This window comes from Triticum dicoccoides, chromosome 3A (genome assembly GCF_002162155.2).
Source record: "Triticum dicoccoides isolate Atlit2015 ecotype Zavitan chromosome 3A, WEW_v2.0, whole genome shotgun sequence".
Classification (NCBI taxonomy): domain Eukaryota; kingdom Viridiplantae; phylum Streptophyta; class Magnoliopsida; order Poales; family Poaceae; genus Triticum; species Triticum dicoccoides.
In genome coordinates this window covers 723,950,919-723,963,530 of record NC_041384.1, presented here as the reverse complement: position 1 = coordinate 723,963,530, position 12,612 = coordinate 723,950,919, and the positions used below count along the sequence as shown (strand labels likewise).

The 12,612-nt window shown below is 45.6% G+C and overlaps 1 protein-coding gene across 2 annotated transcripts; it reads left to right on the top strand.

Moving 5' to 3' along the window:
- Positions 1–398: 398 nt before the first annotated feature.
- LOC119273484 (carbon catabolite-derepressing protein kinase-like) lies at positions 399–5,894 on the top strand. Of its 2 annotated transcripts, XM_037554628.1 has the most exons (11): positions 405–588; positions 1,735–1,923; positions 2,192–2,385; positions 3,413–3,595; positions 3,689–3,820; positions 3,942–4,127; positions 4,439–4,528; positions 4,600–4,683; positions 4,770–4,910; positions 4,988–5,218; positions 5,601–5,894. In XM_037554628.1, the coding sequence occupies exons 2-11, from the start codon at positions 1,740–1,742 to the stop codon at positions 5,712–5,714; spliced, it is 1,539 nt and encodes a 512-aa protein (XP_037410525.1). In that variant the 5' UTR covers positions 405–588; positions 1,735–1,739; the 3' UTR covers positions 5,715–5,894. The 2 variants fall into 2 exon arrangements, with proteins under 2 accessions (XP_037410524.1, XP_037410525.1); XM_037554627.1 differs by having other exon boundaries at positions 399–588; positions 3,413–3,820.
- Positions 5,895–12,612: the final 6,718 nt, after the last annotated feature.

Genomic DNA, 12,612 nt, shown 5'->3' with positions numbered 1-12,612 from the left:
GCAACGTGCGCATGCACCCAAATATAGCCAGCGTCCTCGTCGCGCACGTAACAGCAACGTTCCAGTTAATCTCCACCCACCGCCAACGCCGGCCGGACGGCGTGCATATTTCGCATCAGCGCCGCGTCACCGGCCACCGAAAAGCGTCCCTGCCGTCTATCTCATGCGACCGAAAAGCGTCCCTACCGTCCAAATCCACCGACGACGGACGGACGGAGGAATCGATCGACACACGCGACGCACTGGAAACGGAAGGAGATAAAAATGGCACAAGGAGCCAAACGGCCGGGACGCAAGCGCGAGGCGATGGAGCAGAGCAGCAATGTCAGCGAGCGGCGCGAGACGGAGCCGACACGTTGATGCTGATCGATGCTGACGTTGGCCTTTCACTTTCCCCCGGTTACGCCGCCCCCACCTAAGCTAGCAGCTACGGCCTAAAGCCTAAAGCTCCTTCAGTCCCACCCCCCGGAGAAGAGAACGACCAGCCGACCGATCGACCCCGGCCAAAACCTCTCTCGATTCGAGGCCGTCCTCCGCTCCACTTGTTGCCTTCCTCTCTCCCGGCGGCTGCCCACGGGATTTGGCCAGGTAATCAAGCCAATCGCCCTGCTCATCTTTGCGGCAATTCTCGCCGGAGTTCAGTGTTTCTGCGTCGTCGTTGCTTGCCTGGCATGGTAGAGAGCTGGGGTGGTCCGCGCGTGCTCTTAATTTTCAGTTCTGAGGGAGTGTGGAATTTACTAGTCCAGTCTGTGTGCTGCTCTTGCTCTGCTTGTGGTTGTGGGGATTGCGGTGCCCCTGCTTGTTTCTTCCCTCCAACAGAGATCTTTGCCGCAGATCCGCCCGACCAACATTCACCTCATCCCGCTCGGACTTGAAAGTCTTGATTACTGACTTATCGGTTAATTAGATGGTTTATTGATTGATCGGTCGGCCGACTTTCCCCAAATTTACTCTATAATGGTCGAAATGATCCTACAGAGCGATCGGGGGATTCTGATTCTGATGCTCATACCGTCGTGTAATTGTTGTGTCTACAGCTATTGAGTAGTACCAGTGGCAGATTCATGTGTTAGCTCATTCATTGTTGCATCACTGCATTTCATTTCTTGTATGGCTCTTCCATGTTTACCACACATCTATGCCTAGTCATCGTATAATTAATCTGTGAGCCTTTTTAAGAGTACTTTGCGTCTTAACCCACTAGCTAGGATTCTATGTGTCGTCTCTGTCTTCGCACCAGGGCTGGGCACTCAAAGCACGAGCGAGCATTATAGATAGTTGTTATCCCAACCATCCTTGCCAGATCTGATACATACATACCAGGAAAGGCTTATAGTCGTTCATGCTGCGCGTGCAAGCATTTTTATGGTAATATATTATGACCCTACTCGATCGGTACAAGATAGTACTTGTTGGTTGCCGATCATCTCACTGAACCACACTTCAGCGATCGAATATGCTGTGGCTCTCCCCATTTGAGAAGGGAACTTCACTCATTTCGTTGACCTTTAATTGCCCTCGCCAGTCATGTCACATAGTGCTCTTTCATGGCCAGCCCACTCATTTGACACTCAAAGCCAGTCTCTAAGAAGTGAGATGCTGTAAATATTTCATAATATTATACATGATCAGTATATTCCGCGTAACTCATGTTTCACCAGTTTTGATCAACTTTATCTGAACTATAAAACTGTTTTCTGAATCACACATATCGTTTCTCTTGTTTTGGCATAGTGAAAATGGATGGGAACACCAGAGGAGGCGGACATTCTGAAGCATTGAAGAACTACAATCTGGGCAAAATATTAGGTCATGGCACATTCGGAAAAGTGATGATTGCAGAGCATAAGCTTACAGGACAGAAAGTTGCTATAAAGATTCTGAACCGTCGTAAAATGGAAATTATGGAAATGGAAGAGAAAGGTATGCCTCCTTCTCCTTGTACAATAATGAATAATCTAGGATACATCCGACTTGCTTCCTCAGGATTTCGAGTTATCTGCTTTTAGAGTGCTACTCAGACTTGTGGGCATGTTCCTGACTCCCACTTAAATCAATTAGTCGAGATAAAGTACATTAGCAGTTCACCTTGTTTTGCTGCTGCGAGTTAGTAAAATTTGCAGCTGGAATTTCTTCATAGGCTGAATGTCTAACGCTTTACTTCTATTGTTTTCTCATATCTTGTTTCCAGCAAAGAGAGAAATCAAGATATTGAGGTTATTCATTGACTTTATTCACCCTCATATCATCCGGGTTTATGAGGTCATTGAGACACCTAAGGATATATTTGTTGTGATGGAATATTGCCAGAATGGTGAGTTATTGGATTACATTGTTGAGAAAGGGCGGTTACAGGAAGATGAAGCTCGTCGAATCTTCCAGCAGGTGCCTTTCCTGCTCTTGGCATGTTGGGAATAGCAATAGTTGTTCATTAATGAACTTTGCTGAGCTTCTTATTTTGATCGTGAAATGTATGGATATCCTGGCCAATTGTCCAGTGCCCACATTCTTCACGTGCTTACTGTGTAATCATGAGCAATTTGCTTGGTTTGCATTCGTTGACTAAGCTTTAGCTAAGGATTTTTTTCTCGACTCCGGAAAAATCGGTTTCAGGAAAATCATAGAATATTCATATTTTTTTGGCACAAAATTTTCAAACAAATTTCAAATTCAGAAATTTCTATTGTATAAATATATTATAAACATAGTGCACGCTAAGTTGTTGCTGGTCCAGTGGTCAGCTACTTTCTTTCCTTGCTGGTACCTAATGGCCCTGATTCGACTCTTCATCATCAGCACCGTAGCTGATACTTTTTATGCACTAAAAATATGAAGTTTGCAAAAAAAAAACTGAGTTGACTTCTGGCGACCTCTAGCAGAGAAGTCAGGCTCTGTAACCACCTGGCCGTGGACAGTTTTATGGCAGCCCATGCATACCCTCTTTTGGCACGATCTTGACGTCTGAATTCAAATGATTTTCTTTTCAAACGGTAACCGGTCATGTTACCAGAAAATTTGACAAAAAAAAGACATTTTAGGTTTTAGCTCAAGACTTGTACCACATATTGTTGCAAGCTTTCAAAGGTAATTGCTTTGTTTTTTGGATTGAACTGATCAACCAGGTAACGTCTTCTTGATGCGTCGAAGTATTAGTATCACTCTGGTGTTTCATCTTTTGATGCCTGCGTTATCTTTGTATCAGTAATTAAATCAATTCTTGTTTAAATGACATCCTATTCATCATGCCCTGATTGTCTTAGTCTCAGTGCTTAAATCAAATTGTGCTTTCAAACATATAGAGATGGTATATCCTTCTGAAGGCGAATATGTAATTTGAAGGGTTCTTTCTGATTCACTGAATGCATATTGACGTTTTGTCTCAATAGTTTTTTGTTAACTTTTTCTTGAACAGATTATATCTAGTGTTGAATACTGCCACAGAAACATGGTTGTTCATCGTGATCTAAAGCCAGAAAACTTGTTACTTGATTCTGAATATAATGTGAAACTTGTTGACTTTGGGTTAAGTAATGTGATGCATGATGGCCATTTTTTGAAGACTAGCTGCGGGAGTCTAAACTATGCTGCACCAGAGGTATTCACTTATTTGTATTATTTGTCTCCTAATCCTCATACTTCTTCGCACACATCGTCTGCGGTAATAGCTTTAACGAGGATTTCTGCGCAGCTTATCTCAGGTAACTTGTACGCTGGACCTGAGGTTGATGTCTGGAGCTGTGGGGTGATACTTTATGCTCTTCTTTGTGGCAGAGTTCCATTTGAGGATGACAATATTCCCAACCTGTTCAAAAAGATAAAGGTGAGACATAACGCATGTAGATCGATTTGGATCTGACAAATGTATACCTTTTGTAAATTAATTGGACTTTAGCATTCCTTTTTTGTCTGGAGATTTGACGCCCTCTTGTTTGGTGTTCCAGGGAGGTTTCTATATCCTTCCAAGTTATTTATCTGATCTTGCAATGGATTTGATCCCAAGAATACTTATTGTTGATCCCATGAAGAGAATCACAATTCGTGGAATTCGGGACCACCCATGGTTTCAGAATCACCTTCCTCGCTACCTGGCAGTGCCTCCACCAAACACGCCACAGCAAGCCAAAATGGTACCCCATCTATTTCACATTTGAAGCGACTACCATATATACAGGATCTTGCATGGATGATAGGAAAACTAAGATCAACATTTTTTTCATGAAATGCTCTCTTTTATGGGTATAATATTAATGTAATATTTGCAAAACAAATATTATAGAAATCAATGACCAAAGTTGTGCTCTGGGTTTCATAAAGGTAGCACATCAAGTCTCCTTGCAATGCTACTTTTTTATTTATCAAAAATTTCGTTTACTATCAAGCATCAAATGCTGTTTGTATGGCAATGATATGCTGATTTGCTATATGTTCATTTCTGAAGATTGATGAAAAAACACTTCAAGACGTTGTCAATCTGGGATATGATAAAGATCATGTGGGTGGTTCGCTGTGTAATAGGCTGCAAAATGAGGTATATTCAAACAAAATTAGTGGTTCATTCCATTCAGTTTTCATAACTGACTTTCGACTATATGTTTCCAGGCAACTGTTGCATATTACTTGCTCTTGGACAATCGGTTCCGGGCTACTAGTGGCTATTTGGGGGCTGACTATCAACAACCAATGGTTAGTCCATATTTGCATCATCTGTGACTTGTTTAAGGCATTAAAGGTTTAAGCACTATTAACTTTATGAATGGATGGTTCTCTAGGGTAGGAGTTTTAATCAGATTACTTTATCGGAATCAGCAAGGCCAAGTACCAAGAATGATCTTCCAGGAAGCAATGATTCTCAAGGCAGTGGCTTGCGGCCATATTACCCCGTTCAAAGGAAATGGGCTCTTGGACTCCAGGTCTTGCACATTGTCCACTTTAGTTGGCTTTATTTTGCACATTCAGCTGTGGAGCTAATGCATTACTTATCCAACAGTCTCCAGCTCAGCCTCGTGATATAATGATTGAGGTTCTAAAGGCACTTCAGGAACTAAATGTCCGCTGGAAGAAGAATGGAGACCACAACATGAAATGCAGGTGGTGCCCTGGGTTTCCTCAGGTCAGTGATACGTCAGATGCCAACCACAGCTTTGTTGATGGCTCTACCATCATGGATATTGGAGATGCTAATGGGAGGCTACCTGTCGTGATCAAGTTTGAAATCCAGGTGTGCAATCTCACCTTCTGCGTAGTACTCATTGTCGTACCATCAACAAATCTCGATAAAATAACAACAACAAAATAATTTTCTACTCAATATTGCGTTCAGCTGCATCACTAGATATTAAGGTTTTTGCTGGAGCAAAGACTGGCCAACATATATATTCGATTCATAATTGTTACCAAGTGACCATTATCATGTCCTGCATGTGTTTCCTATTGCCAACATGTACTGTCTAGTGATTCATATTGATAAAACAAACTTCCCAAGTTTTAATGCTGCACAGTATTGTTGGTTATACAGTCTATTCTTTAGGTGTTACAATTCACTGGCATGGTACTGTATATGTTGTCTGTTTGGTTCTAAATTTCTTTTATTTTTTCTCCAGCTTTACAAGACAAAGGATGACAAGTACCTGCTGGATATGCAAAGAGTTACTGGACCTCAGCTCCTCTTCCTGGAATTTTGTGCTGCCTTCCTTACCAACCTTAGGGTTCTATAGTGCTTGTTTTGGTTGAGTGGTGAATAGCAGAACATATGATTGTCCTGTGCGGTGCGGTTCATCGTCGCAATGGTGAATAAGTGATGGTGTGTAAGTATATAGGTTGTGCGTTTCATCTGTTTACCCAGTCCCTGACAGTGAACCATGCTTGTTTTTTTTTGAACATAAAGACTTTATCCAGATTAGGTGCATTTTACAGAAAGAACCGTGCTTGTTTGAGTGACTAGTCCTGTGTCAAGCACCAAAAAGGTTAAGTGGTTGTTATAAATAAGATTTGTATGGTAAATAGGTTGTGGTGAACCTTTTCTGATTCTGCGAACAAGCCAGCTGGCATACCCTCCCCTCCCGCCTATTCGGCCGGCCCATGGGCAGGGCTGCACGAGCACCAGCTTTTTGTGTTTTTATCTTCTTTAAAATAATTCAGAATTTTAAAAAAATTGAACCTAAAAAAAGTGAACCTTGGTAAATGTTCCAGAAATCATAAAGTGTCCGTGTCTTAAGAAAATGTTCACGTATTGGCAAAATGTTCGTGAATTTGAACAAAAATGCGTGAATTAAAAAAACGTTCATTGATTCAAAAAAGTTTTGTGATTTCAAAAAATTGTTCACAATTTCAAAAAAATATTCATGAGTTAATGTTCAAAAATATTTAAAACAATTTTCTGGAATTTCGAACGAAAAAATCCAAATTTTCCTAATAATGTGCACAAAACTCAAAAAATGTTCACTGATTCAAAAAAATATTCATGAATTCAAACAATGTTTGTCGGAGACATAAAATGTTTCTGAATTTCAAATATTGTTCCCAAATTTCAATAATTGTCCGCCTATTCAAAAAAAGTTGTTCACAAGTTCCAGAACAAATTTACGAAATTTCAAAAAATGTTCGTGCAATGCAAAAATGTTCAAGAGTTTAAAAAATGTTCGCAATTTCAAAAATACGATGAACATTTTTTGAAGTCCAGAAATGTTCACCCCAATTTTTACAAATGTTCATGAACTTAGAAAATAGTATGCAATTTCAAAAATGTGATGAACATTTTTTGAATTGGATGAACAAATTTTGAATTCAAAAAATGTGCCCGAATTTCAGAAAATGTTCTTGAAATTTGGAAAAGATAAAAACGAAGAACATGAAATGAAGAAAAGAAAATAAAAAACGAAATTTGACAGAAAAAGTAAAAGGAAAAAAGGAAATAAAAAAATAGAAAGGAAATAAAAAAATGAAAAAAGAAGAAAAGAACCGTACGGAGAAAAAAAGAAACAAAATATCTGGAAGGTTCTAGACAAGAATGGAGTACGTAGCGGGCGTCCTATGCGCCAAATTGGGGACTGCTCTGGAAGTTGTGCCACATACTGCTGGTGGTGATGCGGCAAGCGGTAGCACAAGCGTTTGTGATATTATCGCATGCTCTGGCTTCTATTTGGCTTGATGTTGAACATGGTGATGTTGCATGTATCAACAATGCGCGACGGCGGGCGTGCGGCACGGCCATACAGGCGGAAGCGCTGGGCTGTTGCCTTGGCCAGCGACGCGACGACAGGGTGTACGAGGCAACGACATCTTTGTCTAGCGACGGTGCTCTAGAGCTCAGGTGTGGTGTTGTGGCTGCAAGGTCATTTTTCTCGAGTGGTTGCGTGCGGGCCAGCCTCGACCAGATCCGGGCGAATCTAGTGCCGATTTGCCATCATGCCATGCGGTGAGGGTCGCGGGCATCCGACTCTATCATGGTTGTCGGCTTGTGTAGTGGGCAACATGGTAGTGGCAGTGGTTGGTACGTAGAACGGCAAGGTCCATTGAGGGAGTCCTGGATTAGGAGGTGTCCGGATAGCCGGACTATACCTTCGGCCGGACTTCTGGACTATGAAGATACAAGATTGAAGACTTCGTCCCGTGTCCTGAAGGGACTTTCCTTGGCGTGGAAGGCAAGCTTGGCGATACGGATATGTAGATCTCCTACCATTGTAACCGACTCTGTGTAACCCTAACCCTCTCCGGTGTTTATTTAAACCGAAGATTTTTAGTCTGTAGGACAAACAACAATCATACTATAGGTTAGCTTTTAGGGTTTAGCCTCTCTGATCTTGTGGTAGATCTACTCTTGTACTACCCATATCATCAATATTAATCAAGCATGACGTAGGGTTTTACCTCCATTAAGAGGGCCCGAACCTAGGTAAAACATCGTGTCCCCTGCCTCATGTTACCATCCGACCTAGACGCACAGTTCGGGACCCCCTACCCGAGATCCGCCGGTTTTGACACCGACATTGGTGCTTTCAATGAGAGTTCCTCTGTGTCGTCACTTTTAGGCCCGATGGCTTCTCCGATCATCAACAGCAATGCGATCCAGGGTGAGACTTTTCTCCCTGGACAGATCTTTGTATTCAGCGGCTTTGCACTGCGGGCCAATTCGCTTGGTCATCTGGAGCAGATCAAAAGCTACGCCCCTGGCCATCAAGTCAGATTTGGAAATTTGAACTACACGGCCGACATCCGCGGAGACTTGATCTTCGACGGATTCGAGCCACAGCCGAGCGCGCCGCACTATCACGATGGACATGATTTAGCTCTGCCGCCGAACAGTGCCCTGGAGGCCGCACCTGTGTCCGCTCCGACCCCTAGCTCGGAGCCGATCACACCAACCGAGGATGGATGGTGAGACACCGCCTCGGGGGCTGCAATCTCTACGGCGATCGAGCCGAACACCAGCCCTATTCTCTGCGAAGCCCGTGACTCCAAGGAGCCGGACTCCTCTCTAGACTCCGAGCCCTCCGCGCCCCGACCGATCGAACCCGATTGGGCGTCGATCATGGAGTTCACCGCCGCGGACATCTTTCAGCACTCGCCCTTCGGCGATATTCTGAATTCACTAAAGTCTCTCTCTTTGTCAGAAGAGCCCTGGCCGAATTATGGTCAGCAAGGTTGGGATGCGGATGATGAAGAAATTCAAAGCCCACCCACCACCCACTTCGTAGCCACTATCGATGATTTAACCGACATGCTCGACTTCGACTCCGAAGACATCGACGGTATGGACGCCGACGCAGGAGACGATCAAGAACCAGCGCCTATAGGGCACTGGAAAGCCACCACGTCGTATGATATATACATGGTGGACACCCCAAAAGAAGGCAATGGCGATGGAACAGCGGAGGATGACCCCTCCAAGAAGCAGCCTAAGCGCCGACGTCAGAGGCGCCGCTCTAAATCCCGCCAAAACAAAAACGGTGATTCCAGCATGGGGGATAATAACACCCCGGACAGTGCCGAAGACAACCACCTCCAGCAAGATTCAGCACAGGAGCATAGAGAAGCCAACCCTCATGAAAGAGCGGCAGACAGAGAGGTCGAGGACGATAATTATATGCCTCCCTCCGAAGACGAGGCAAGCCTCGACGACGACGAATTTGTCGTGCCGGAGGATCCCGTCGAACAAGAGTGTTTCAAACACAGGCTTATGGCCCCGGCGATTAGCCTCAAGAAAAAACAGCAACATCTTAGAGCTGATCAAGATTTGCTAGCCGACAGATGGACTGAAGTCCTTGCGGTCGAAGAGTATGAACTCGAACGCCCCTCCAAGAGCTATCCAAAGCGCAGGTTGCTACCCCAATTAGAGGAGGAAGCACTTAAACCTACATCACTAACGCATGATGCGGCCGACCGGCCACCCCGTGGCCGCGACAGAGAGGCCTCTCGGCCCTCCACTCAAGCCGCACCCCGGCGCCGCTCAAAAACCACCAAGGCATGGGAAAATGCGCCAGACCTGCAAGATATATTGGAGGACAAGGCAAGGCAAACAAGATCGATCTACGGATCACGTGGGCGCCCCACGGCACGAGACGGTACTCGTCACACCGGATACAGTAAATCCGGCCGGGCCGAACACAGTAGACAAAGCTCGTTTGAGTTGCATCGTGATGTAGCCCAATACAGAGGCGCCACACACCCACTATGCTTCACATATGAAGTAATGGATCATCAAATCCCCGAGGGTTTCAAACCCGTGAACATCGAATCATACGATGGCACAACAGATCCTGCGGTATGGATCGAGGACTATCTCCTTCATATCCACATGGCTTGCGGTGATGACCTACACGCCATCAAATACCTCCCACTCAAGCTTAAAGGACCAGCCCGGCATTGGCTTAACAGCTTGCCAACAGAATCAATTGGTTGTTGGGAGGACCTGGAAGGCGCATTCCTCGACAATTTCCAGGGCACTTATGTGCGACCACCAGACGCCGATGACCTAAGCCACATAATTCAGTAGGCAGAGGAATCGGCCAGACAATTCTAGACACGGTTCCTAACCAAGAAAAATCAAATCGTCGACTGTCCGGACGCAGAGGCCCTAGCAGCCTTCAAGCATAACATCCGCGACGAGTGGCTTGCACGACACCTAGGACATGAAAAGCCGAAATCTATGGCAGCCCTCACGACACTTATGACCCGCTTTTGCGCGGGAGAAGACAGCTGGCTAGCTCGCAGCAATAACATGACCAAGAGCCCTGGTAATTCGGATACCAAGGACAGTAGTGGCAGGTCGTGTCGCAACAAGAAAAAGCGCCGCATTAACGGCGACAATGCTGAGGATACGACAGTTAATGCCGGATTTAAAGGCTCTAAACCCGGTCATCGGAAAAAGCCATTCAAAAGAAATACTCCGTGCCCATCCAGTTTGGACCGAATACTCGACCGCTCATGCCAGATACATGGCACCCCCAAAAAATCAGCCAATCATACCAACAGGGATTGTTGGGTGTTCAAGCAGGCAGGCAAGTTAAATGCCGAAAGCAGAGACAAGGGGCTGCATAGCGATGACGAGAAGGAGCCCCGGCCGCCAAACAACAGTGCAGTGGACAGAAAGGTTTTCCCCCACAAGTACGGACGGTGGACATGATATACGCAACCCACGTCCCCAAGAGGGAGCGGAAGCATGTGCTAAGGGACGTATACGCGATGGAGCCAGTCGCCCCAAAGTTCAACCCATGGTCTTCCTGCCCGATCACTTTTGATCGAAGGGACCACCCCACTAGCATCCGTCATGGCGGATTCACCGCATTGGTTCTAGACCCAATTATTGACGGATTTCACCTCACTAGAGTCCTTATGGACGGCGGCAGCAGTCTGAACCTGCTTTATCAGGATACAACGCGGAACATGGGCATCGATCCCTCGAGGATTAAACCCACCAGAACGACCTTTAAAGGCGTCATACCAGGTGTAGAAGCCAACTGTACAGGCTCAGTTACACTTGAATGGTCTTTGGATCTCCGGATAATTTCCGAAGCGAGGAGTTAATCTTCGACATAGTCCCGTTCCACAGTGGCTATCACGCACTGCTCGGGCGAACCGCATTTGCCAAATTCAATGCGGTGCCGCACTATGCATACCTCAAGCTCAAGATGCTAGGCCCTCGAGGAGTCATCACGGTCAATGGAAACACGGAACGCTCTCTCCGAATGGAGGAGCATACGGCGGCTATCGTAGCGGAAGTACAAAGCAGCCTCTCAAGGCAATTCTCCAGTCTGGCCATTAAACATCCGGACACCGTCAAGCGCACCCGGAGTAACCTACAACAAGACCGCCTAGCACGTTCCGAGCAAGCGTAGCAATGCGGCCCCAACCCCAGCCCTCGCGAACTTGCGAAACCAGTGTTGCACGTACATAACTACGCTCTAGAAATACCATGGGCACAGGGGGAGGGGCACCATCACGGCACGCCCGAAACGCGGCTTAAACCGCACTAGGGGCTGCCGATTTCTTAATTTTCTCTTATTTTCAGGACTCCATTCTTCGGAAGGCTTGTCCGGCAGTACAATTGCCGCACAAACGATACAACCAGGGAAGCAGAAAGCTACGCCGCACTATGGAACTCTAAGGTGGTCTCTATAACGAGCAGTGTACCTGTTTCGCATAACATTCTGCAGCTCGCCCCTGGAAAGGACATATTTGATAGTCCCATCTTTTGCTTATCGCACTATTTGTATCGTTCTGCTTTGATCATAGCTTTTTTAAATAAACAATGCATAGCTTCCGTCTATTATTGCATTACCTCTTTTTTACGAATATATGTTCATTAATGACATGTTGCACCCGTACACTTTGGTATGGCCAATACGCCAGGGGCTTAACTACCCCACAACATGGTGTGAGAAGTCCGAACACTTTCACAAGTGCGGCACCCCGAACTTATAGCATTATATGCATCGGCTCCGAATCATGTCTTGGGTCAATAGTTGGGTTTGCCCGGCTCCTATGTTTTGGTACCTTATGTTCCGTTATATCGGCTAAGGTAGCACTAGGAGAACTACTGCGATTGTGCCCCAGTTGAGCTGGGCTAAGCACCTCAGTAGAGAAAGCTAAAACTGACCGTCATGATGAGGCGAGAGCTGGTCGCTGTTCGAGAGGTTTTCGAGTCCCTAAAGACTTATGCCGCTTAGAGCGAGGAGTCGGCTTTGTCCAGCCTAGGCGTCGATAGCGCCCCGAACTCGGTCTACCGAACACTAGGGGCTTCACCGAAATTTAAAATTATAGAATTCTATGGCTAAGTGAGAGTGTTCAAGCATTATAGTCCGATTGCCTTGTTCGTTGTGCTGAGCGCCTCCCTCGAAGGACCCAAGAATGGGAAAAAGAGCGCTCATGTTTATCCCGAACACCCCAGCACTCGTGCCATGGAGGCAGAAGCCGACGACTCGCCATCTCTCAAATTTGATAAATGGCCGCACAGAAGGTAATATTTTAAATTCAAAAAGCATTGCTTAGCGCACATGAACAAGTTTTCAGCGCACAGGACAAAACGAGCAAGTTCACTGAAAAATTACATTCATGGAACATTCATCCGCCTCAAGGCGGGCACCCTTCAGAACGCCCTCATAATACATCTCGGGC